This window comes from Scophthalmus maximus, chromosome 13, assembly GCF_022379125.1.
Source record: "Scophthalmus maximus strain ysfricsl-2021 chromosome 13, ASM2237912v1, whole genome shotgun sequence".
In the NCBI taxonomy this organism is placed as follows: Eukaryota; Metazoa; Chordata; class Actinopteri; order Pleuronectiformes; family Scophthalmidae; genus Scophthalmus; species Scophthalmus maximus.
In genome coordinates this window covers 22,289,566-22,315,289 of record NC_061527.1, presented here as the reverse complement: position 1 = coordinate 22,315,289, position 25,724 = coordinate 22,289,566, and the positions used below count along the sequence as shown (strand labels likewise).

At 42.2% G+C, this 25,724-nt stretch overlaps 2 protein-coding genes across 3 annotated transcripts in view; one reads left to right on the top strand and one right to left on the bottom strand.

Annotated features, from left to right (window-relative positions):
- Nucleotides 1–10,315, top strand: part of slc1a7b (solute carrier family 1 member 7b) — a 34,408-nt gene extending 24,093 nt beyond the window's left edge. The window contains exons 8-11 of the mRNA XM_047337004.1: nucleotides 1,253–1,447; nucleotides 6,927–7,061; nucleotides 7,258–7,357; nucleotides 8,149–10,315. Of these exons, the coding sequence (XP_047192960.1) occupies nucleotides 1,253–1,447; nucleotides 6,927–7,061; nucleotides 7,258–7,357; nucleotides 8,149–8,406 (688 nt within the window). The 3' untranslated portion in view covers nucleotides 8,407–10,315. The remainder of the gene's footprint in view (nucleotides 1–1,252; nucleotides 1,448–6,926; nucleotides 7,062–7,257; nucleotides 7,358–8,148) is intronic.
- Nucleotides 10,316–12,237: 1,922 nt separating this feature from the next.
- podn (podocan) lies at nucleotides 12,238–25,715 on the bottom strand. 2 transcript variants are annotated; one of them, XM_035647952.2, is made up of 12 exons: nucleotides 25,513–25,715; nucleotides 24,629–24,703; nucleotides 22,442–22,735; nucleotides 22,217–22,310; nucleotides 20,788–20,852; nucleotides 19,440–19,549; nucleotides 19,194–19,350; nucleotides 18,907–19,022; nucleotides 18,480–18,693; nucleotides 17,844–18,287; nucleotides 16,696–16,844; nucleotides 12,238–14,160 (listed from the first exon to the last, which is right to left on the bottom strand). In XM_035647952.2, the coding sequence occupies exons 1-12, from the start codon at nucleotides 25,690–25,692 to the stop codon at nucleotides 14,013–14,015; spliced, it is 2,046 nt and encodes a 681-aa protein (XP_035503845.1). In that variant the 5' UTR covers nucleotides 25,693–25,715; the 3' UTR covers nucleotides 12,238–14,012. The 2 variants fall into 2 exon arrangements, with proteins under 2 accessions (XP_035503845.1, XP_035503846.1); XM_035647953.2 differs by lacking the exon at nucleotides 24,629–24,703.
- Nucleotides 25,716–25,724: the final 9 nt, after the last annotated feature.

Sequence of the window (25,724 nt, the reverse complement as noted above, 5' to 3'; positions counted from 1 at the left end):
CATTTGTGAATATAAAAATGATGCGTTTCAGAGTCCGAATGCTAGAGATACTTTCCCTTTCCGTGTCCATCCACGGGAACATGGCCGCAAAAAGCCACTAAGGGATTCTGGGAAAACATCTGGTGTCTGTGGGAAGGGAGTGGAATGTAAAGGAGCATTCCACTCATCTGATTAGACCGTCACTTATCCGTGTGTGTGTGTGTGTGTGTGGTTAGAGCATGTTCATGTAAATAGCAGACATTGTGTTCACTGTGTACAGTACATATCAGAGTGGTTTCACTTTTTAGCCCGTACAGAAATGAATGAAAACCTGTTGCTGCCCTGAAGGTGGCGAGTGGTGGTGCTTTGGAAAATGATCCTTAGAAATGTTATGTGATTTGACGTGAATTAGAGGAAACACACAAAACCACGGGCATGGTCAGATTAATTTTGGGAATGTTACCACGTGAAGCCAATCCTTGTTCTCGTGGCAGACTGGAGAATGTGTCTATTCAGCTTGTGGTATAATGGTGCTGATGATCACAGTATTTGGTGTTTTTTTTAAGGCTGCAGCTAAGGATTCTTTTTTTTTATCCATAATTTTTTCGATTGGTGGATTAATCTAACGATAATTTTTTCGACTAATCTAGCAATTATTTTCTGTTTAGTCGATTAATCCCTTTGGTAAGCTAACCATTAAATATTATATATATATGTGAATCAAATATATGGGTCAGAGTAAATGAAGATGGAACACAACATTAAATAAAAGATATAATTTTCGCCTAAAAAAAACCAACATATTTAGAGTGATTATTTTCTATGTAATAATGCCGATGAAGCAACAAAAAAACTTCCATACACAATCTATAGCACAACATCTGAACATTTTCTCTGCCAAATGTAATCCAGATAAAGTTACAGGGACAGCGCATCCTTAGTAGCCCTAGTATTTTTATTAATTTGTTTTCATTTTTTTATTTAGCCAGGCCAAGGCCTAAGTGAGTGCCTGATGCAGTGACTGGCTACGATCATACATTCATGTGTGTGCTGGGCCCAGATCGGTCCAATACATTATTTGCAGGCTAAACAGATGTACTGCATCTTTTCTTATTGACAAGTTTCAGCTGTTCTTTTCATAACAAACAATCCGTAAACGTTACCGGTTGCTTACAGATATACCTAGAAGAAGTTATGAGCCGGTTATTAAATGCTTTGTTGCTCGGCTTTTGAATCTTCTGCGCTCCCTTGTCTTGCTCCCTGTCTTCCTCAGCTCTGCCACGTTGCCTATAACCTTCAAGTGCCTCTTGGAGAACAACCACATTGACCGCCGCATCATCCGCTTCGTGCTGCCCGTGGGCGCCACCATCAACATGGATGGCACCGCTCTCTACGAGGCCGTGGCAGCGATTTTCATCGCGCAAGTCAATAATTATGAGCTGGACTTTGGCCAGATCATCACCATCAGGTCAGTGGACCGTGCTGTATACCATCTGCGCTTGTAAGCTCATTAAAATGGGATTGAGATTTGAAAGCAATGTCAACAACAATAAATCCTTTAAATTGAGGAGCAGAAATACATCACGGAATATGTATGTCTGTGGTTTATAAAATATCTATAATAATATAATTTTCACAACCATCATTATGTAAACTCGGGCGGGTTTGATACGATGACTGACAGCAGTGCACCCATAGATTGGTGCACCCAATGGGAGCACTGCTGAAACATTTTCGTTAAGAACTTAGATGGCTACTGATGATATGGAGAGGTCTGTTAAATGCACTATGAAGACAATATTTATCAAAATTAATGGTATATTTCCTCTAAAAGAAGAATTAATGTACACTGTAGTCTGTAATTTTCTGCTGCTCTGTGCTCCATCACATGTTTTGTTGCTCTGAGTGGGTGTAGGCCTGTTCTGCCACAGTTGATAACGTGTCTTGGAGAAAATTCGAAAAATACAAATTGGTCTGATGATGCCAGGCTAGCACAGACTCCAGACTGGGGCAGAAGAGCCAACAATCACTGTAAACATACTGAAAGTCATTGAACCAGCTGTTTGAAATGATCCAGACCTTCATAGTGGAGCTGAAACCCTTTCAAAACAAGGAATGAATCCAATAGTGGAGACAGCATCTGACCTGGCACAGCAGCAGGAGCCTGGATGGAAGTCTTCATCAGAATAGAGAGCACACACTTTCTGAAACCAGGTCCACATGAATGGAAAATTTCATTTTAGACGATGACCACTCTTCCTCAACACCTGTTTCCCATTTACACCCCTCCCACCCCCCAAAAAGAGAAAAAAGACGGATAAAGGAATACCTCGACATTTTGAGAAATATACATTTTCCTTGCCGTCAGAGTTGATTTTTTTTTACCATCTATTATTTAATAAAATATGCATAAATATGAACAGCTATTAATTACACAATACTGTAAATGAGCCAAAGTAAACTCTATAGGCAAATTTCCATCTGTTGTCCCTAGCCCATTCTTAAAAGGCCACCTAAGATAAAGTGAAATGACCTATCATATATAATTACAAACATCTACGGACAATCTGGTACACAGTACCAGAACAAATGTATACCATTCAATTCCATTAAAACACTCCCGTACCCTAGGTCGTGGGTTTGCGGCCCGGCCAGAGCGATAAATTCACAACAAGAACAAAGAGAGAAACAAGCTTTCTCCAGAATCACTTACTGCCCCTTTAAAGGTAAGATAATTACTGCTGCTTTAGCCAGTAGGTAAACTATTCCAATAACTGGTGGCTCTGACTGCGGAGACTGTTTGCCCAAACTTGCCACATCTATACTGCACTACAGTCCCCTCTGGTGATTGTCCATGTTGTCCTGCTGCATTATAAACTGACTGACTGAAGTTAACACGGTTTAGTTTGATCGTACTAGAATGTGTTTATGGATTACTAGTTGGGACTCAAATGTAGACCACGGATTCAGAAAGCAAATTTAAGATTTTTAATAATAAAGATTTTGCAGAGGTGTTGAACCAAGCGGGTGGAAGTGGAGCAGGGGCGAGGCAGGAAGGTTTGGGGCTGCGCCGTTGGCGTGGTGACCCGAGGACTAAAGGGAAAGAAATCAACAGACACTTTGGATTACGATGACATGACACTCAATCAATCTCAATGACTCGAAATCTCATGACTCTGCCATGTGTATAACCAATAAGCTAGGTCAGTGCGGTTTCCCCACACGGCCCGCCGCGACATGGTCGCATTGCAGACGTCTCCGCGAGGGAGGTCAATTCTGAATTCTGTAGTATGTATTAGTGTGACCGTAGCCAGCCAGAGACGTACTAGCGGAGGAGAGGCACCCATGGGTTTTAGCTTCCTTGCTAGCGGGTCCCATCTCCCATGCCTGAGATTTCAAGTTTCGAAACCCAACCAGTACGATCAGAAAAACACACCGCAGAGCCCCCTAGTCAAAATACGTTCCCACAGCTATTTACTGGAGACATAAAAAAAAAACTAGAGTGCTTCTTAAAGAGTGTCATCCATGAACAGTACCACGAGCATGTAGAACAGTCTGGGCAGGAAGACAGGGGAAGAAGCCACAGCATTTGAACCAGCAAGGATTCGTTGACGAGGAACAGGTCTGAAGCCCAGCCAGGTGGCCAGGGAGGAAAGCCAAGCCCACAGCCACACACACACACACACACACACACACACACACACACACACACACACACACACACACACACACACACACACACACACACACACACACACACACACACACACACACACACACCGGAGCTGTGACATGAATGTACTAGAACTTGAATCTAGAATGACCCCAAGCTATTTAAAATCAGATGCCAACCAAATCTAATCGATCGATGCCCTCCTCATATCTGTGTGTTAAAGATAAACCTACTTGCTCTCTTGTTTCCATGGTGTTGCTCCCTGCTGTAAACATGAAAAGTGATACAAGAGCCCCTTTACCACAATTTTGACATGGGAAAGGTGTTAGTGGAGGGGTTTTCATATACCGCAATGAGCCGACGAGCTCTTTAATCAAAGCCTACAGACGCCTTCAGGTGTCTCAGATCCAGTTTTAAACATATCCACAAATAATGGCTTTCACCAGATGCTGGAGATCTATTAGATGTCTGCTCTGACATAGCCAGACTCATCTCCACAGCATAGTGTCAGCACTGGAGAACAGTTCGTCTCCACACATTATTATCCTGCTAATTTCCAGTGGGAAAAAATACCAGTGGGTTGTTTGTCTTCCTTTGAGCCAATCACAGTCATCTTGGGCAGCACTTAGCCAAGGATGAAATGGCAATGCCCTTGCGAATTAGTGTTCGAGAGGAGGATGGTTTTGGTGGAACTTCTAACATTAAAACAGTTAATTCCCCAGCCAAAAAAAAGAAGAACAAAAAAATATTTTTACCATTTGATGGCAAATCTTCATCCTAACTTGCCATCATTTAAAGCATGCAGGCTTGCAGCTCAGGGTTGTTGTTGTTGTTGTTTCCTGTAGCAAATTTTGAAAATGGGAACAAGCTGGAAGCAAAATAGGCGCCCGATAGCAGTCTACAGTTGGATGGTAAGATTATCACATATCAGAAATATCTCTTTCATTCTCTAAAGGGGCATTAAGCGATTCTGGAGAAAACTTGTTTCTCTCTCTGATGTTGTTGTTGTGATTTAACTGCTCTGGCCGGGATGTGAAACCAGGTCCTCGGCATGGGAGTGTGATGCACTAACAACTAGTCCAAAACCACAGTGTTGCAATGCCACCTAATTGGCAACCAGACACTGTCGCATTACAGCTTGCAAGCAATATGCACAAAAGTGCACTCGTCTCCTGATGGGGTTTATCCAATTTGTCTTTCCTTTGTGCTTCAGGTGTAAAGGTGTAAACTAAGCAAACATACTAATTGTGTTTCACCACTCACAGGAATGATTTGCTGATGTTATCAGAAAAAAAAACTTAATGTTCTTACATTAAAACAGGAAAAACACACCATTACAGTGAGTCTTCTGTGAGGTAGCATCAGTACTATGGGGCACATTTAGCTTCAGACATGCCTGATGCTTAAGAGAATGAATAAAAGATTAAACGTATTGTTGTATATTAAGTAGCGATGATGTGAAGACGTATTGAAGAGAAGTCCGCCGACATCGTCTTGATTGTATATAAAGGTTTATTACAAAAAGAGCAGCATCAATACAAGCCCTGCAGAGCTTGGAGAGCATCCAGCCAAAGGGACAGCTCTGTCCACACTTCGTAAAACATAGACTTATATAGGACTTAAGAAGGTCTTATGCAACATCTGGTGATGCAAGGTAAAAAGGAAGATTAGATGAGGTTTCAAAGAAAAGGTCAAAAGGTTATCAAGAGGCCCCTAACATAATCATCCAAAGTACAAATGATGTGGACCTCATCAACTACTATCATAACATGTGCTGACAAAAAGACACCACAGTATGCAAATCTTTCCTGAAATATGTGAACATAAATATTTCTGTTCTGTTTAGTTCTGTTAGGTCATTAGACCTCCTTTTCATACAGTTTTGTATTTGAATATTTACTTGTTACACATTCAAATTTTCAAAATGTCTTTAAACAAATTGGTAGGTAATACAAAAAATGCTCATGATGGCACATCATTGTTAGGGCACGCCATTAAAGATTGGCTAAATTTGTGCTAAAACGTAAAAATATTACAATTTTGCAGGTGGCAACCACCCCTATATTTGCCACTGCATAGTTTTTTTTTTCAATATAATTCCATAAAGCAACTGTAGATTGAAGCTATCAGCTTATCTCCGTCTGAAAAGAGCCATGTGGCCTCGATAAACCACCATATCCCAGTCACGCCACTGCTAGGACCTTTGACCCCAACTCACCCCCTCCACTACCATCTCTCCCCATCATGCTGCCATATGAGTGGTGGGATCATCCCGTCATCAACCTCTGGATCTGCACCAGATATCAGATGTACGCCATCATGTAGTTCACTCCCCACAGTGTCAGCTGTTACCGAAGTCATTTCACATCACAGAAGATGCATCTAATCTGTATGTGATGGGTCAATTTCTGTGGAGTCAATATTTGTTCATTCTGTTTTGAAAAGAACTAAATGAGGCCATTTATTTTTATTCCATACCAATTATTATGATCAGTAATTGCAATATAAGTGAACATTAAAACAACCTGGATGCTGACTACGGCTGCCCACGGTGAAAAAAAAAGGCAGCTCAATAAAAGATTGGACATTTCTAGGATACAGGGTCGGCTGCTTTAGGTCTAGTATTTGTGAATGCATCTTGACAAAACGCAAAATTTAAAGACAACTATTGAACATGTTTTCGCCTCTTTAAAATGTGCCTGTCTGTGTGTGATATGGTTAAAATAGGTGTTTTACAAATTCACAAAGCAACGTTCTGTGGTGAGAATGGCAATTGGAAAAGAGTAAAAAGAAAGAATTTGAATCCAGACATATTCGTGAGCCATGGTGTCCCACTGTTTAGGTTCAACAGCCTTTATTTCTCCTCTGATGGTACAATAGAGCTCGGCCGATGTATCGGTTGGATGATATATTGGTTGATATAATAGATATTGTGGTGTATGTTATGTGGTGGCAATTTTTTTTACAGTTTATGAAGCAGAAAAAAAGGGGTTTGTAATTTAGCAGTAGTTTAAATATACAGATATCAAAATCTCAAACAAAGAAAATACCAAGATATTTGCAAGATAGGGTACCAAATTAATTTCCATTTGTAGACCCTGGGCGGGTGATCATAAACAATATATAACTAACTATTTTTTACTATGTATACATACATGTATGTGTGTATTGGTTGGGCTGTAGATCATAAATATATCATTTCTAATGTTTATATGATTTAAATGACATAAGGTTTATTTCTTTTAATCATATTGACCTCCCATGTATTTACCAGCATCACAGCCACTGCAGCCAGTATTGGTGCTGCAGGGATCCCGCAAGCCGGACTGGTCACCATGGTGATAGTGCTAACGTCCGTCGGGTTGCCAACCGATGACATCACTCTCATTATTGCAGTAGACTGGGCACTGTGAGTAGCACTTACTAACTTAATTTGTCCACTTCCGTTGCTTTTGTCTAACAGATTCAAACTAATCACATCGGAGCAAAAACAAAAAAACATTTTCATCATGTCCGTTTCATTTGGGGCCAAAACGCCCAGAGATGTCACAAGATTTCAGTTGCAGTTATCCATACGCCGTCTTAAATGTCTTCCTCCTCTACAGAGACAGATTCCGCACCATGGTAAATGTGATGGGGGATGCTTTGGCGACAGGCATCATGGCACACATCTGTAGGAAAGACTTCTTGAAAGAGGGAGATGGGGTGAGTTTTATTTCTGCCTCCTCACTCAAGAAAAAAGAAAAAAGAACATCTTTTCTCTGCAGGACGCAACAATACGACGATGATGATGAGACTTGGGCAACTGTGACAGAATTATACACAAGCTTAGTCTGGTCTGTGCGAACAGATATGACGTTCACGTTTACACGAGTAGAGCCATTCTATTACCACGAGTGATTGGAGCCCCCAAAACAAATGTTAATACCAGGTGTGAACAGGACCTAGAAGGGTACTTAAGAGCATACCAAGGGCTGCTTGTAAAGGACCGAGCTCTTACGACCAAATGCTCACTTTGTACTACTTCTTGAGGCTACATTAGCACGCATTTTAGTTTTGTAACGCACCACTTCTAATACAGAAGCGCTGCAGAGACGGAGCATTTTGGAAACAAAGACATAGACACACACTTTTGCTTCCTGATTGGGTCTCGATAGTCAGTAAATTCCCCGCTCCTACTTTTAACCATTGCTGTTCCTTTTTCGTAAGTATTTTCTGCAACTAAGCAACCAATTTACTTCCTGTTTACAACCGTCTCGACGTACATCATTTTGAAAACGTGTTTTCAGCCTGAAGCTGACACTTACTGGGTTCCTTCAAATGTTTTGCTAAAGACTCTACGACAGACACTATGGGAGGAAGGATTTCTTATACAGCATCTGTCAAACTCCACTGCATCCTTTGTTGAATTCATAATGTCTGTTTCCTTCCTGACATACTATCGAAAACTCTGACCGTCCAACAACTTCCCTCTTGCGATCCCCTGACACCTCCAGGTGCCTCTGATCTGCGAAACCAAACCCACGTTAAACACCCCGCCCCTGATGAACTGTCACAACAACGGCAGCTACAGGCCCCCTTCCTCGGGGGTCAAACCTGAGCTCCTCCCCCCCGACGTGGCCCGGCTCATGCGGCTGGAGGAGGGCGTCCGGCCGCTGCCGGAGAGGAAGAGGCCTCCGATTCCTCCGAGGCACCTGAAGAAAAGCAAAGAACACTGCACCGTTGACATGAATGGCCTTGAGACCAACGTATAGCCTCCTCCTGGAGTTGGACGGGTCGCCTGCGCAGTCGTGCCGAACACAATTTCAGAGCAAAGGGACACCTGTACGGGTCTGAGGACGGCACAACTGAGCTCGTCCTCTCAGCATGGTTTTTGGTTCAAATGTTCCAGGAGACACCACGCGGTCGCCATAGTAGCTGTGGAATGGCTCCTACAAGACTGAAAAGACCCAAGTTGGCTGTGGAATTAAAGACACCAGAAGGACAACGGCGTATTTCTTTACATAAATCATGTCCTTTGTCTGGACATTCATGGTGAACTCGCAACCTAAACGCCCAGACTCTGAAGCGTGAGTACTTGCATTGATTAACTGAGTCCCTATTTGATATCTACATTTTATATGATTTGCTCATTTCTTTTTTTCTTTTTTTGTCTGTGTGCGACATGTTATTAAAAAAGGGTTTACTATGTTTTATAGTACAGTCATATAAGAGACGAGTGAGAACTGGTGTGAGCTGAATGACGAGGAGGCACGAGGAAATGTCCCGTTTGTTAAATTTTGCCTTAACAACGCTGGTGTTGCTAGGCTGACGAGAGAGCAGGAGCAAAATCTTCACCAACCACTGTGGTCAAGTTTTGATGGTAATACATTGGAAAATTTGAAGGGTTTTCGTGGCTTCATTTGATTTAACTCACCTGGCACTTGAGCAGCCCAATGGTGCGTTCACAACGGACGCGACGCGAATTATTCGCACGAGTAGATTACATACAAAGGCAATGCAAAGACGCAAGTAGACAAAATTCATCGCATCATCGAGTCGGGCGACGGCAATTTCGCGAATGGCGTGATGCAGCGCAAAGACGCGGTTGTTTACCTGCGCGTGTGTGTGTGTGTCTTTGTCTGCATGTGTTTGTTCAGATGAGGATTGTCCGGGAGAAAGCGGAAAGAAGAACGGGCAAATATTCGCACGAATGACGCAGATAAGCTCAAATGTTTGCTTGCGACCAAACCCGCGTGAGCAAAGCGACAGTCGCATCGCGTCCTTTGTGAACGCAACATAAGAACAACCACTGGTAATGCAACAAAAATCAAGTTGTTCCTTGTTTGTTGGTTGAGTGGGTTTGAAATATACTGTATCATTCTATATTTACACACACACAACGCTTTTCTGCTGTATTGGCGGATATAAAGTAACTTGTCGCCATGATGCACTGAAAGCCATTCATTCATGTTCAGCTTGGGTGTTTTCATGTCTCTCTGTAATAATTCCTCCTGTCCTAACTCGCCATCAAGTATTTGCACTGTTACAGAATGAAAAAAGGGAAGAAAAATAATCTGCTTCATTCATCAGATATTTGCTGTCTTTATAGACAGTAATACGCACTGTAGTTCATTTTGTAGTGAGCAGAAAATATGAAAATTTGGCGATTGTGAATCATTCTCGTGCGTCATCACTGATGCAGCTGTAGTGTCATGGGACTTCATTTTTTTAAATCTACGTATAACAAGCAAAGCTTTTTTTTTGCGCCATTTTTTCAATCTACTGTGGGACTTTGTGCAAAAATGTGAACACAATGAATTTACTGCACTACAGTGTAGTTACACATTTACTTCACACATATGCTTACGGTCCTTATTCTGTGCAAAAAATGCATGCCAATGTTCAGCCAAAGGTAAAAGGTACCAGTGTTGAGTCTGACAAATCAAAGGGAGTTGTGCACCGTCAGAACTGGATTACAACTCAAAGTGTACCACCCGCAACTTGAACGTTTGTCCTGCTTCATTCACACCCATTTGATGGCTCTTCCTCTGGTTTGTGAGCTGACATTCTGAAGCCTCGAGTTTAGCGTTTCGACCAGCGCCATCTTGGGGCTGGGGGTGGTTGCGACCAAGATGGCGCTGGAGCGGGGTTTGGTCTGGCTGAGAGCTCGTCCACTGTGCGCCCACCTACACCTGCAACCATGCTCCGATTGGACGGTACCAGCTGTCAATCGCGCAAGCTCCAATGTAGACTGTGCTTTATTGTCTATTTTACCCTAAATGGACCATACTTTACAAAATGAACACCATGCTGTATTGAAGAAGACTTGAGAGTAGAGATTGAGACCCCTCTGAAAATGTTTGCTGACCTTATAAATATAGTGACAAATTGGAATGATCTTCGCATAGACTTCTATAGACACAAACTTCTTTTAGTGGAGTCGCCCTCTGCTGGTGATTAAACTGTCCTCACTTTCCTCTGGATTCAAATTCCCACACATTGTAAAATATTTTACCTTAGGCTGAACTTGAGAATCCAGTTTTGCATGGAGGGAGGACTGTCGATTCTGTTCAAACAGAAAAAACGTAATATTCACCCATATCATTTGTGTGAATTTGAGTCCCTTGAGTGTTTATGTAGGGTACATACTTAAGGTGTTGCTTACTCACAATGTAAGCACCAACCCTGGAGAATCCCCAGGCAGTGCTTTTTCTGTTATTATATCCTTATATCCTTTTTCCAATCATATGTCTGCGATGAAACGCACAAATATTTGGCTCAAATTGACACTTCAACCCAACTCCTTACACGTCTTCACTCGAGTTTGAGCTGCCTCCGGCTAACTTGTTGAGTCTTTTATAGTTTCATCACTGCTTTATGACCAGTAAAACAAGGAGGAATTATTATAGCATTTGAGAATTGTGCGAAGATTGACTTAGAAACATCAGAGCACCTTGTAAGCTTGACATACTGTGACATGAAACATGATCCTGATAATTATACATGAATAAATTCAAACTTTTTAAATAGAACTATTTTGTTTTTGGAAAGACTTCTATGAGATATAAACAGGAGAGTCTCTTATCACGTGGTGCAGGTCATGGCAGTGACATTTCTACCTGCATTGTAACTTAAAAGTGCAGATTGATAAGGGGCGGCTGTGGCAAAGGAAGCGGTTGTCCACTAACCCGAAGGTCGGCGGTTCAATCCCAGCTTCCCCTAGTTCGCCTGCCGCTGTGTCCTTGGGCAAGACACTTAACCCTAAATTGACTCTGACGGCTCTTCTGGCAGAGTATGAAGCGTGGTAAGCAGCAGCGCTGTATGAATGTGTGTGAATGGGTGAATGGGACTTGTCCTGTAAAGCGCTTTGAGTGGTCCATAGGACTAGAAATAGAGTCCATTGATACCATTCCATTTAGCGGCCGCATCAAGGTCCTGCACATGCACCCAACCCAGCAATCACGCATCAGTCTCAGCAGTCAATCTTTCAATCACTTTGAGATTGCTTTTAGCAATGAAAAGTGCTTATTATTATAATTATTACATGACAATAATACATCAAATAACTGCTTAAAAACAGGAGCACTTAAACATACACCAGCGTGTTAAGAACTACGTGAAACTATTATGGAGGTGAAAAAGCACAGTGGTGCTAAAAAGATCACTTTTTAGCACCAGCGTATTTATGAGATGGTGGATGTTAGTAATGTGGGACAATAAATGTTGCTGCTGCAAGGAATTGTGGGAAGGCATTATCTCTTTTCCTATTATAAAGGATGGCCCTGTTTACCCTACGCTAAAGGAGATAAAAATCTTTGGCTCATTTCACTCAGTTTGGAACCCTCATACGTAAAAATGAGTGTGCTGGATCTTCATCATCACACCTTCTTCTGCACCTCTCTTTCCACTGGGCCGAATGGTGATTCACCAAGGTCGATGGAGAGAACCTCGGTGTGCCGCAGTCCACCAGCTGCGCCAGTTCAATATCTCTTACCTGCCGTTAGAGACGAATAAGAAATGAGCAGTGACACTGCCATGTGTGAAAGAAACCTGTTGACCAATCAATGTTCTGGTTATTGTAAGGAGACACACAGACTTCTTCAGCCTTTTCAAATCATTTATTGCCGTGTTTGATGACTGTATATGTGACAATACAATACTGCTGTGTGTAAAAGTGAAAATGTATTCATAGCAGTACAGTGAGCGTAACAGGATGTGTGTTTTAACTTGTCATATAAAAATACTTGCCATGTTTTTTTATAAAGCAGAAGTGGACTGAAGTAGCAGCAGCGGCAGCAGCAGCATGGATTGAAGCTTCAGATGTGCTGAAATTGCTTTTATGTTTTGAGTATTTCACTCCAATTTAGAAAAATATATTGATGTCCACATTGTAAGTAAATGACTGCTTTCCAAGATTCACTTTTCTACACCCCCTGCTTGAGGGTAGTGCAAACAGTACTATGAATTAAATTGGTCAACTGAAAGAAAAATAAAAGAGATCAATTTCATTATGATGAATAATTCATGAGATCAACATTTAGCCACTAAAGTTCTAATGATTTCAGTCCTGGTTTGATTTGGTTACTGGTGGTAACAGATATTATATTTGGATTATTATTATTATTATCATTATTATTTGGTTGGTGGCAACAGACGTGCAACTGACAATGTAATAGTAGCAGGTAACAGCTAATAGAAAAGAAGCTTTGGAGCATTTATCCAACAAAAAATTGTGGGTTAATTCATAATGTCGTGATTTTTCTATTGGTTGGACTAAACTACGTCAAGTTTGTTCAGGCATCATGTTCTGTGATCCATTGTACAGTGATACTAGATATGTAATCCACCTGAGAAATGAACACTCTGCCAGTAACAATAAGGCGTATATGAAGTACCACAGTTAATGGACCGGTGTGTAGGATTTAGGGGGATGTATTGGCAGAGATCGGATATAATATTCATAATCATGTTTCCTGTATAATAACCTGAAACTAAGAATGGGATGTTGAGTTTGATGCAATATGCAACGTAGCTGCAAGATGCCACAAAGTCCTACACACTGGAACTTTGAGGAATCTAAATACAGTGCCTATATAATGAATATTTTAGAATATATATACATATGTATATATATAAATATGTAATGTAAAGACTATTTTAAGGATTGTTACTTTAAAAGCTTCTCAAATATTATGCTTTGCTCTGTTATTTTTTTCTACTTCATCATTATAAATTGAGTTCTTGAGATTCAAATCAATTTAAGCGTGAGAGATTAATTGATCGCTTGAAAAAATGAGTACAATATAATGCAATAATAAAACTGAAATGAAGTCCTGTTTAAGCGTTGCAGTGTTTCATTCAACAGTTACTGTGGTTTCAGTGGGTGTCCGAATGCTTATCTGACCACTCTTGCTATTAAAACATATTGTAGTAGTTTCACAGTATTACATCACTTTTTTAAGCCAGAGAGACATGGCAGCCAAAAAAAATGACAAAATTGCAGTCATAAAGATTTGTCGTTGGTATTGAGACATTTACATGGGAAAATTCACATTGACTTTTGTGACTGCCTTTTTTTCTTTTTTTTTAGAATAAAGAACAAAAACACAATGTAGATGATGGATGTTGCATGTCACCAGTCAAAATGTATGAACGCTCAGATATAAAGATATGCAATATTAACCAGCCCATACAATGGTAACTAAAAGTAACTTTATGTGGTATCCTGCACCAGAAAAATGTGACTCAGCCACTCAGCAAAATACGATATTATGGACCCGGGAAATGACATTCACACGTCAATTCCCATTTAGAACCCATTTCTGTCCGCGACGCAATCCAGTCCAATGTCAGTTCAATTGAGTGAGTCTCATGTTTCTCACTCCTCCTCCATCATCTTATCATCATCCTCCTCATCTCTTTTAAAGGGCAGGTCGGTGTTTCCTGTCCCAATGTCCAGCACCTGCAAGTTGGACAGGTGTGCGAAGGAGCTCTCGTCCACAGAGTCCACAGACAGGCGGTTAAACCTTGAAATGAAATGAAAGTGAGGCAAGTCAGGTGAAGCTCGACGGCTTACTTGGTACTCAGACGCTAAAATGCAAAATGATCCTAACGTGCAGAGGTGATGTTTTCAAAGACAGCAGGAGACATTTACGAATTCCCTCTGTCGGGTGGTGCGTATGACGGCAGGGATCAGTGCAGTGCAGGACCCATCTGTTGGGCATGCAGAGCGGCACCCTAAACCCCCACAGGTGTTTGCTCACTTTGAGTCAAAGCATTTCTGGAAACATCTACAATCAACTGCAAAAAACTCATCTAGCAGTGAAAATGCTCTCATATGTTGCCTTTAACTACTAGCCAACATGCAATGCACATGGACTTAGTAACCAGGGAATTAGTAATGAACATGCAACACACACACACACACACACATAAATATAAATCCTCCTTCCACTCCCCCCACTGCTGCAAGCATTCCAGTGGCTCTAAATTGGCTCAGGCCAAAGGCTCCCAGCTGTAGGCGGATTTTAGCGAGAGAGAGAGAGAGAGAGAGAAAAAACAAAACAAAGAAATGTGGCAGCAGCTGACATGAACAACACGGAGAGCACAACAGCCTGGAAGGGTCAAAGCCCGTGAACACGAGCCATGAAGCAGCTACGTCGAGGTCAGACTGAAAGCCAAACAGAACAAAAGCCTGGAACGCGTTTGTCCCAAACCTCTTTACTCTGTTGTCCGACAGCTGCTCTCGGGGGCCGCAAGCGCTCGTGGATGTAAGCCTGCACTATGTGGAATAAACCAAAGTGGAACGTTTTTCTCAACGCACACAAGTTAGGGGGAGATGGAGAGATTAGATCCCAGTACTCTGCAAAATGAAGTCAGGCTGTCCAACACAGCAAATTTAGTTGATTGGTACCAGACAACGGATATTTTTTTGAATGAGGTACGCTTTGGAAACAAAAGTATTTGATCAAGATGTAATCTCTGTAACTCAGTGTCACAGTTAGGAGAGTTAGAGGAGAGCTGAAGAAGACTGATCCTCATGTCTGCACAGTAAATATAAAGCTAGGGGAGTCACACATCCGTTTTTGAATGGATCAAACCAACCAGATTTAATGTGATGATTAAGGAATTTGTAGCCAGATTTCCTTACTTATGGAAAGCGCCACAGATGCTGTTTCCAGTCTCTGTGCTAAGCTTGGCTAACCAGCTGCTGGCTGCGGCTTCACATATACAGTACAGACAAGTAAGCTTATGCCCCAAAATATCATACTATTCCTTTAGTTTGATTTTTCCTCAGACACTTTCCCAAGTACAGACATCTTAACCTTTTCACTTTTCTGAGTGTAGAGTAATGAGTAATGTTTTAAGGGGGGGGGGCAAACCCCCCAATTGCAGCTGTCCCTTAGTGACTAGCAGAGCAGTTTAAACAAAAGCAACAATTTCCCCCCAGCCAAGTTTCGGTCACACTTAATCAATTTCCTGAGTGGGGATCAATCCAAATGGAGAGACACTTATGTAAGGAGCCACCCACGACATTTCCATGAACCCCAGAGGACCAGAGAGAGTGTTGGGTTGAGGCCTGTCTTCTCCTGCATGTGTTGTACAATCGCTTTGAAGTAAAACAGCTTGTGCGACCGTGTAAGATGAATGGAGTGTTGACAAGCATTTACCAACCGTTGTCAGTCCGAAAACTTGGGGACTGACAATTATACCTCTTTCCCACCAAAATTAACGCGTAGACCCGGGTTTTTTTAAACATGGGGTCGACCCGCGTTTAATCGGCAATTGCCGACTTTCACACAGCGAGCAGACCAGGGTCTGATGATCGTGTAGTGACAGGTGGCGGCCATAGGTGGTGGTAGAGAGCGACGTGCGCCATAAAACAAAGAAGAAGAACAGTGTAGTAAACAACAGAAAAGCGTGGTCGCCAGTGAGCCGGTGGTCAACGTTACCTTATATCCTGTACTTGTCACTCTTTCAAAGTTTACAAGCTCAGCGCAGTGTTACGAGCCGAGCCTGGCCCTTTAAGCAGGTGGCACTATGGGTTTTGAAGTGTGTGTGTGTGTGTATGAGAGAAGAAGAAGGTTGGCGCTGCACGCTGTGTACGTAGCTTCAGCCACAAGGAGAATGGGCTCCGCACATCATCCATGTGACCGACAGTTTGTGGCCCCCGTGTGGCCCCATCGATGATCTGGATTGTGTTAGTTGTTACCACCAAGGAGCCAAAGCTAGGCTAAGCGAGCTAGCTACATGCGAGAGGTCTCTTTACTACAGCTGGTGAGGTGACAGCAGTTACCGACGGAGGAGTCGAGCCTTCGTCGCTTCCGTCGCGCAAACTAGCGCGTTCACCCGGGTGTGACGGTCACATCGAGGCCGATCGGAGGTGAAGCCGATTATTGCCCGGGTCTATTGCAGAGTCATCTGACCCGGGGCTGAATGCCGATTAAACGCTTTCACACTGCAGAAAACGCCGGGTGTTAGCGGGTTTAAACGGGTTTTTTTGGCCAGTGTGAAAGGGGCTTTAGCAGAAACTTGACCAACGAATGGTTTGTGTCCCTTACCGGAGAAAGATGCCTTTGATGTTCGGCGTGCCTTCGAATGCTGAAGCAGGAACAGTGGAGATGCGATTACTTTGCAGGTAAAGATACTCCAGGGACTCAGGTAAGTCAGATGGGATGTGTGACAGCTGGTTGCCAGACAGATCTAATGTCTAAAATGACAAGATGCGTGTTAAATGAATGAACATAATAAAACATTTTCATTGACCTGTGTGATACATTATTGTAAAATGAAAGGCAATATACACAAATATGCTCTATACTCTATGTGTAACTAATAGCCCTTTTGCACTGCAGGCACTCCTGATACAACACTTTTTTGGCAACTCAGGAGGTGCACTACACTGTTACTAACCCCAGTTTGTGCCTGTTATGTAGACAGAATAATCTCAAGTCATAGTAGCAACCAGACAGATAATTAACCAGCAATGGTAGAAAAAAATCTATTATTAAAAAAAACAAAAAAAAAACCTTTTCTAATCAGTTACAAATGGGAATGAAAAGAAAACGATTTTGTTTATCCAGTTGCCAATCTGAGAAATAAAATTGAAAAAGAAAACAGTTGCAACTTGGTTAAACTTATTTAGGATTCTCATATACAATCAAGACTGCAGTTATTTGTTTTGAATGATCTTCTCGGTTATTCCAACAATGTTGGTGAATTATCTTTCAGAGTAACTGATAGTTACCTCTGTTAACCAAATGCATGCAAATACATAACAGTGGGGCTACACTAGTACATACTTCTACTAGGAAATAGCCACAACCCTGTACTCTGTCAAACACTGACAAGAGCTCTAGCCAGACAACTCTGCTTTTATGCGTTACAAAAACCAACTGCCAGTGATTGAAGTGAAAGCATTACGACCTTAAATCCTATTACAAACTCACTCACTCACTCACTTTGGGCTTATCGTAGCTGCATGAGCTTGCTGCTGACATATTTCAGTACTGCAAACGTGTACTTGACTTGACCTGACCTGACCTGACACCATTCGGCTGACAATTCCAGTACTTGAAAAAACCTCTGCCCGTGTTCCCTAGAACAAAACTCAAAGGTTCGATTGACAGCAGATATCCCTTACATCTTGACATCAAATTCACAGTATAGTTGCACTAGTATCTGATCTGTTTCTCTTTTAGACACTCACTGTTAGGGCACTGAGCTCCATCCAGGCTCCCTGGTACACCGAGTTCAGTTTCAACTGATTGTTACTTAGGATGATCTTTCCTAGTTTCTCCATGCCCGTCAGTGCACCGTCCGGTATAGAGCTGAGCTGGTTGTTCTTGATTTCGAGCACCTGCAGGCTGCGAGGAAGACCCATGGGCACGGAGTGAAGGCCGTTACCTGACAGGTCCAGTTTTTCCAACACACGCAGCTTCCTGAAGGCCTCTCTATGAACCTTTGGGTTGGTCAGCTGGTTGTAGCTGAGGTTGAGCTCCGTAAGGGTGTAAAGCAGGGACAGGTCGTTGCGGCCAATTTCAGAAATGGAGTTGTGGAGCAGCATTAGGATCTTGGCCCGTCGAGGCAAGCCCCTGGGAACCCGCTCCAGCAAATTGTTATACATGTGTAGAGTATGCAGCTTCTTCAAACCCTAGTGTAAAACCAAATTAAATATTCAAGGGGTCATTAATTAAATCCCAAATATTCAATATGTCAAATAGAAACAAGCTGCATATTATCTCTTCTAGTGTTCTTACAATTGAAAACTATCAATAAAATCCATATCGGTGTGTCTGCCTTTCTGTAAAAGGTCGAAAAGAATATGAATTATAAAGAAATGTACCTGGAAGGCAGCTGGATGGATGGAACGTGAACGGAGCTTGTTATTGTGGAGGAGCAGGTACTCAAGGTTTCGGACAGAGATAAGAGCATCGCCAGGGAGGCTGCGGATGGAGTTCTTCTCCAGGTGTAGCAGCACTAGATTGCGTGGCAGACCCTTGGGGACGACGCTCAGATTGTTATATGACAAATCCAGGCACTCCAGGCTGTTCAGTTGGCTACCAGAAGAGAAGGAGAGGAAGTCATCAATTCACTTCTCTGATCCTGAACTGTGTTGCTTTCTCTCTGCTGCTGCAACACAAGAGTTCACACATAAAAAATAATGTGTAATCAATGACTTACAGTAATCAAGGCTTTACACAAGGTAAAAGCAAACAACATATTAACCACTGGGGTCAGTGGTTACTTAATATGAGTGAGGATTTGTCCACCTGAAAGTCTCGTTGTCCATGCCCTCATTATTGAGCAGGTTGTTCGGGAGATACAACTCTCTAAGGTTTGGTAAGTTGTCAAAAGCCCCAGCTGGGATTTTCTCCAACTTGTTACTCTGTAACAACAGGAGCAACCCATATGTTATCATCATTGCCATACTCGTGAGTGAAAAGAAACAGATATATTCTGTATGTCATCTACCTAATGTCTAAATGCAAACTAAAGCAGGAAGGCATTCTCGTCAGATCTGTTCTCCAGGTATTAAGCAGTGTTACAGGGGCTGTACCTTCAGATGAAGACGGTAAAGGTTCGACGGCAGGTTCCTGGGCACAGTCCGCAGGAAGTTGCTAGACATGGTCAGGATCTCCAGATTGTCAGAGGCATTGAACATGTGATCAGGAAGCCCTGCGTCAGTCAGCTTGTTGTTATGGAGATACACAGACCTGGGAGCCATAATCAAGGGATACTGCCAAGTGTAAATGGACATAATTCCAGCAACAAGGGATAAATTTACGCAGAAGCACATTTGTACCTCAGTTTTGGTTTATGGCCAAACGTATATGGGTAGATCCTTGTAAGCTGATTTGCAGCAAAATCAGCGCTAACCAAAGAGGATGGTAGGACCTTTGGTGCTGAGGTAAGCTGCAAGCAAAAGAAAAGAACCATGATTATGGTGCTGTATACACTTTTTTGGTGGGCACACAGAGTGTCTTTCAAAACTGAAGTTTGTATCCTCTTTGCCCAAGATAAAATTTTATTTTCACCTATAACCACAATCTTTCCCAAAGTTTCAACTGGAGCCATCCTGAGGTTGACATTTTAGGTTTTGTGTTAAATGTCTGCTGTCAGCTATCGTGGGAAATACTTAGATTTTTTTGAAAAATTGAAATTTGAAATTTGAAAAATAGCACTAAATTTTCAGTACAAACTTTCAAAGTTGTGCCACTTAAAGTGATAACTGGTTAAGAGTGGAATTTGTTTCAGACATTCAATTTTATCCCTCAAGATGAATTGTAATTACTTGTGTTGTGTTTAGTGCTGTGTTAGCTTGTTAGCTGATGATCATGTTCACATTATATCTGGAACTTTTAAGTAGCATGTTAACGTTATGAGCATGTAACCATGCTAATGTTAGCATTTAGAGCAGACAACTTGCCAGACCTGCTGGTTTTGGTTTTGAAAGGCAATGATTAACTACATTTTTTGTGGTTTGGAACTGAGTATGTGTGGGATTCTTCCTACATTTCAAATGTCTGTTTGTCTGTTCAAAGTGTTCTGCTCTCGCCAAAGAAGCAGGCCATATTTGTTTTGCTCCAAAGTAAAAAAAAAACAAATAAACTATGGGAAGCTGTGTGGCCCTTCATACAAGAGCACAGTTTACCACAACTAGATCTACACTGTAAAAAAAATGAATATAGAAATCACAGAAGCACTGGTTAGATTAGAAGTTCATTTAGAGCTCTCCTTTATAATATGGTTTATGGATTAAAGCATCATGGGTGTCTTTGAGGCTTAGTGAGCACTTTGAAATGCCCTATTCTTCCTGTATCCTGTTTGCATGTTCATCCCTGTGAAGGCACAAACAAATCTGTCCATCTTTTTTCTCTTTTTCTATGTGTCCAAAGGGGTCAGTAACATTTTAGCTCTGAGCAGCTGGCCCAACCATACTGGAAGTCATTACAAGCATAAGCTCACACAGAGTATATGATAGGAGACTGCCATCTCTCTTTGCCAGATGGCACTATGTCACTGTACTAGAATATGATAGGGTAGAATAGGATAGAACAGAATAGAACAGAATAATAAGATGAACATTTAAAAGATGAACTTGCCATTGCATCATGTGAGCACAGTTGAGGCTAGTCTGTTACATGGCTCACCTTGTTATTTGCCAAGTATAAATAAGCCAGCTCTTCGAGCATCTCAAAACCTTCATCTTCAAGGCCTGTAAAGAAAAAAACATACCCCACTCCAAAATTTCAGTTTTACCAAGTCCACTGATTCATAGTTAGATTACTACTAATGAATGTTCCTTTTTTTTCTAAGATAAGCAATGGCATCACCATTCATATCAGTATGCACATCAGTAAGCAATCATCATGTTGTGACATTAATGCTTATTACTATCTTCAGTTCAGTACAAGTTCCGTTTTGTTCAGTATCGCAAAACCAGCTTTCTAATCCTGCGTGAAGGAATGCTAACTGGGAGAAGCTGACTGCAAAGACAGCACTTGCAATGTAAGATACAACTGCATGATCCCACACAACTTCATGACATCGCCAAGCTCTTCCGGCCGTCGCTATTAAGTCTCTTAAGGTGTCGGCGAATTAGGGTTTATACACACTGCACAGCACTCAACTGGCTGACCATGGTTACATATGCACAACAAATCAAAACAGGCAAGAGTTATGTGCCCCTTCAAAATATTTGTGCTTGGTGACAGCCGTGCATTGATCAAGGCTAATGGAGCCAGGATCATTAGGTAAATTAGCCAAAATGTCATCTATTGTCTCATGAACAGTGGGTGGTCCATTTCAGATTTGATCGTTCTATCGCACTATAGACTGTTAACGTTACAGCGTTTTACTTCGTTTAAAAAAAATATATTTTTGATATTTTATATGTTCTATTGGTGAAGTAGAATTGATCATTTTGAGGGGGGGATAAATCTTATCCCCACTTGGGATTAAAATAATTCAGCAGACGTAGGGATATGTAGACCAGAGGGGGAAATCCCAGGCATCCGGACTTAGGGTCCGGCACCCTGATCGGACCCTTAGTTTAACTTGAAAATCGAGTTCAAATGCTGATACATCTGGGAATGATAGAAGGCATTCTTCAAACACATCCTTGGCTGCTACCTCTAAAGGCTTCAGTGAAGAATAAAACATTGACAAGAACATTTGACCATGTCCCTATATGGTCCTCAAGAAGCCGGCAGTCACCACAGCTGGCCAGAATATCCACAGAGCTGTCCTTATCATGGAAGCATCCTTATCCAGAATGAGCTATTGGCATTCAGCCACACCACTAGCGGGAACCAAACAGGCCTAAGTAGAAAGGTCGTTACAGGCATATAGGACACACATTTTGTTTGTTACAGCTTGAATGGGTTAACTAATAGAGCAATATAAATGGTGTCAACTCAATCTCCCAAACTCACAACAAACTATATGAACAAATGAAAGCACACATTTAAACAGCCTCTGTATTTGACGAGAAACAGGATTCCCACAGCCCTGATTGTCCAACACAAAACGACCTTGCAAATGTGTCTGTGAGCCCTTTGATTGTGTTACAGTGTTTACCGTCTGTGGTGAGCCAGTTGTTCTGAAGGTTGAGAGTCTCAAGCTGATGCAGGTGGGAAATGTGCTCCACTGTTATCTCCGCGATTTTGTTATTCTAACGTCGGGAGACAGGACATAGACAGTAAATACGATGGAGAGTTTCGCATGGGTGACTTCCTCATTTCTGAGCTGAAGTACAGAATGTACTGTCTACCGCTGCCTACAGTATGTGGGTGTGCAATAGACCTGTAGAGAGAGATGGCGAGTTTCTTCGGACAGCTCAGCGGGGAACTCGGTGAGGTCGACCCCAGCGCAGTCCACTGCCCCCTCTGCTGTACAGCTACACTCTGGCGGACATTGGACCGGCTCAGGTTTTGCAAACACTGTTGGCACGTTGGTCTCCTTAATTGGCTCTACGTCGTCCTCTTCCGCTGGTTCAAGAGGGGCCTGGCAGTGCACCAAAACGCAGGCCAAGATAAGCACACTCAGGGCCCGCAGGACGGAATGCTTTGGAAAGGCCATGTCCACTGCTGAGCTCTCCTGTTGCACAGGCACACGGAGAGTAAGTAAGTTAAATTTCAGGTCAAGAGTTATTTTGCTCCGAAGAACGGGGTCTTAGGTATAAAGGTATACGCTGCAATCTGCTACTTTTTGGACAATGGGTATATGTGGTTTTCTTTTTATTCTGGGTGACACCACATCAAGTGTTTGAAAAAGGAATCATGATGTCAGTCACCATTTTGCACTGAAGTACTCCTGAAGTGTGAGGAAGCCAACCTTCTGTTTGTCACTCATAACCAACTCTGATATTTCATCCCCGCAAACAAAACACCTTCATATTTAATGAGCATTTTCATTCACTCAAAAAGGTGCTGTGGCTGAAAAAGATGCTGAAGGGAGCATTGATATTTCACCAACATAAACTTTTGGGCTTCAAAACCAAAACAATGAGGTGAAAATTGGTAAAACGCAGGGAACGCAGATTTGGTAAAAGATCTCAGTGGTTTCGTCATTACAGGTGACAAATTTCACATATAAGCCGTCCTGTTTCCATTGTTAATATAATTAAAGATGTTTTAAGGTAACAACATTCAGTATGCGAGTATGTTTCTTTTTCTCCATCGTCATTTTACCAATTTCTACGAGTTTAACTCTCTTACAATCGATGATGTCATTAAGCCGCAAGAGTGCCAAATGTAGTTGTGTAAATACAGTAAATATTCCACATGTTCCACATCTGTCCCGACTGATTTTTGATGGTAGAAAAAAATGTAACAGACAACCTGATTAGGTGGCTGCATTGGCAAATACACCTGTTCAAGTCCCGCAGCGGCAAGGAGGACATGTAGTAAGCTTGCTTGTTATTCAGAAAGGTCAGCCACCTGTTCAGTCATTTGCACATACATTCATATCCAGGCATTCCGTCCATCCATTCTCTTCCGCTTATCCGCGATTGGGTCGCGGAGGTAGCCGGTCAAGCTACCAGACATCCCTCTCACCAGCCATGCTTTCCAGGGAGCATTTAGATTAAGATATGCAAATGCCATTTTGGGTTTCAGGGACCATGTAGGTTTTGTCTGTAGGTTTTACACAAACCAACTGCACAATAGTTGCTTAGCTCAGGTAAAGAAGCAAGCCAATGAAAAGACACACTTTGCTGTCTAGTATGCGAGAAGACATGAACTGGTTTTCATCAGCAGGGCAGAGGGGGTGTGGCCATTCGACATCACAACGGTGCTTTATGTTATTAGTATGCATGGCTCTAAGTAAATAGGAATAATAGTGGAATATTCATTCCTATTGGCCATGTAAACAGCTTAGTTAGGCTAACAACATACTATTTTGTGTATGTAAACATAGTATATGCAACCTGTAACCTCCTCAGAGTATTTCTTTTGCAGACACGTGTTAATCGGCCCATTTAAATCTGTTTCCCGGGTTTATCGATTTTGCTCACACTCTTGGTATTTTCTTCTAACTCAAAGAGGTATGACTCAAAAAACAATCCCCCCTCTGCTGAGTGGTACAGAAAGTCGGCTTTGCAAACTGGGGGTGTGATGTTTGGGGGATGTGAACATTTACTAAGAAGGGAGAATGTCATTGACAATTCTGAATGGCATTATGGAAAGCGTAGGATCCACTGTGTGATCTACACTCGAGACTTAAATTCTGCTTAGAATGTGATACTTATTTATTTTTTTAAGCACCAACTTTATGGAAGCGCAATACTAAACAACTGAAGTAGCCATTTGAAGCAAGCAAACACACACAAACATCTTAATACAAGTATCATTTACAGTATGGGCATCATTTGAAAGCACATCTCTTCAATCTGCCAATCTCTCCCTGCAGCACCATTCCTAATTTGTGCATGGGAAAATGATTGTATCGTTATGTCTAAAAATGTATGGCGGGTTTGCATTATTTACGCACCAGGCCAACAACCAAATGATTAGACGGCTCTCCGCTCCTTCTCTCTGCTGCGCTTGAAGCTTCAGTCCTCACCCACTGCAGGGGGGGAAATTTGAGAAGGTAACATGAGCATCACACCTCAGCTCACTCTCTTCGCTTTCCGGTCATTTCGAACACACACACACACACACACACACACAAGCATGAATTTCACAAAAATCAACAATTTCAGGTCAAGATGCATGAATTACATATGAACGTATAGTCTTTTTTGTTGTAACTGTCTGCCAAGCACTGCAAAGTGATTGGTAAAGCCCTAAAAAAGCCCCAGTCACCCCCTCCCAAGGCGGCTCTCAAGGCAACGGTCTTCAACCCCATCCATTAGAACCTTTTCTGTTCGTAGGGCACGTCATGTATCGGAGAGGCGGTGGTGAACACAATGGCAGGGCAGCAACAGCAGCATTACTACACCTACAGACAAATCAAAAATAAAAGCCTGTGCACTCGCCAGCACTTACTCCACAACCTCATGCTGTTTACAGTGAAAACGGCGTCCGAGGGTCAGAGGGGAGTTGAAAGCCGTCACTAAGTCAACAACCCTCTCATGTTACCTTATTATTTGAAGGCTTGACATGAAAAACACTACGCATTTCATGAAGTCATCCTTTTTGCCTTAACTCTGCTCTACTCCTTTCTCAGTCGAGCAGATGTTTTGAGGTGGACTTTTACTGCGCTGGGAAATTGTCCAGATCGTCTGAAATACACATGCCAAGAGCTGTCCTGCACGGATGAATGACCCTGTACAAGTAACGGTCTCAACTCCATATGCAGTAACAGCCACGTGTAAGCAGTGAGCAGGAAAGTCGGTAGAAGCGACACTCTGGCCCCGACAAATTGTACTTTACCCCGTTTGCGAACAACGTTAGCAGAAATGCACTGCAAGTCTGACGTCCAGTCCGAACACAGGCTGTCCCATAGCAGGAGGAGAAGGAGTCACACCGCCACACCAGATACCCTCCAGATGTGAGGGAGAGAAGTGGGAGTGGGAGAGGGAAAGTTACGGGAAGGACAGGAGAGGGAAACATGCGAGAGTGAAAGGGAAAGGGGAGTGAGTACA

Coding starts and splice junctions, on each gene's coding strand:
- podn (XM_035647952.2), bottom strand. CDS start 25,692: ATGTTTCCCTCTCCTGTCCTTCCCGTAACTTTCCCTCTCCCACTCCCA. Junction 20,853..22,216: donor CAACTGGCTCACCACAGACG/GTAAACACTGTA, acceptor TTTTCTTTACAG/GCCTTGAAGATGAAGGTTTT. Junction 14,161..16,695: donor ATCAAAGGCATCTTTCTCCG/GTAAGGGACACA, acceptor TTTCATTTCAAG/GTTTAACCGCCTGTCTGTGG.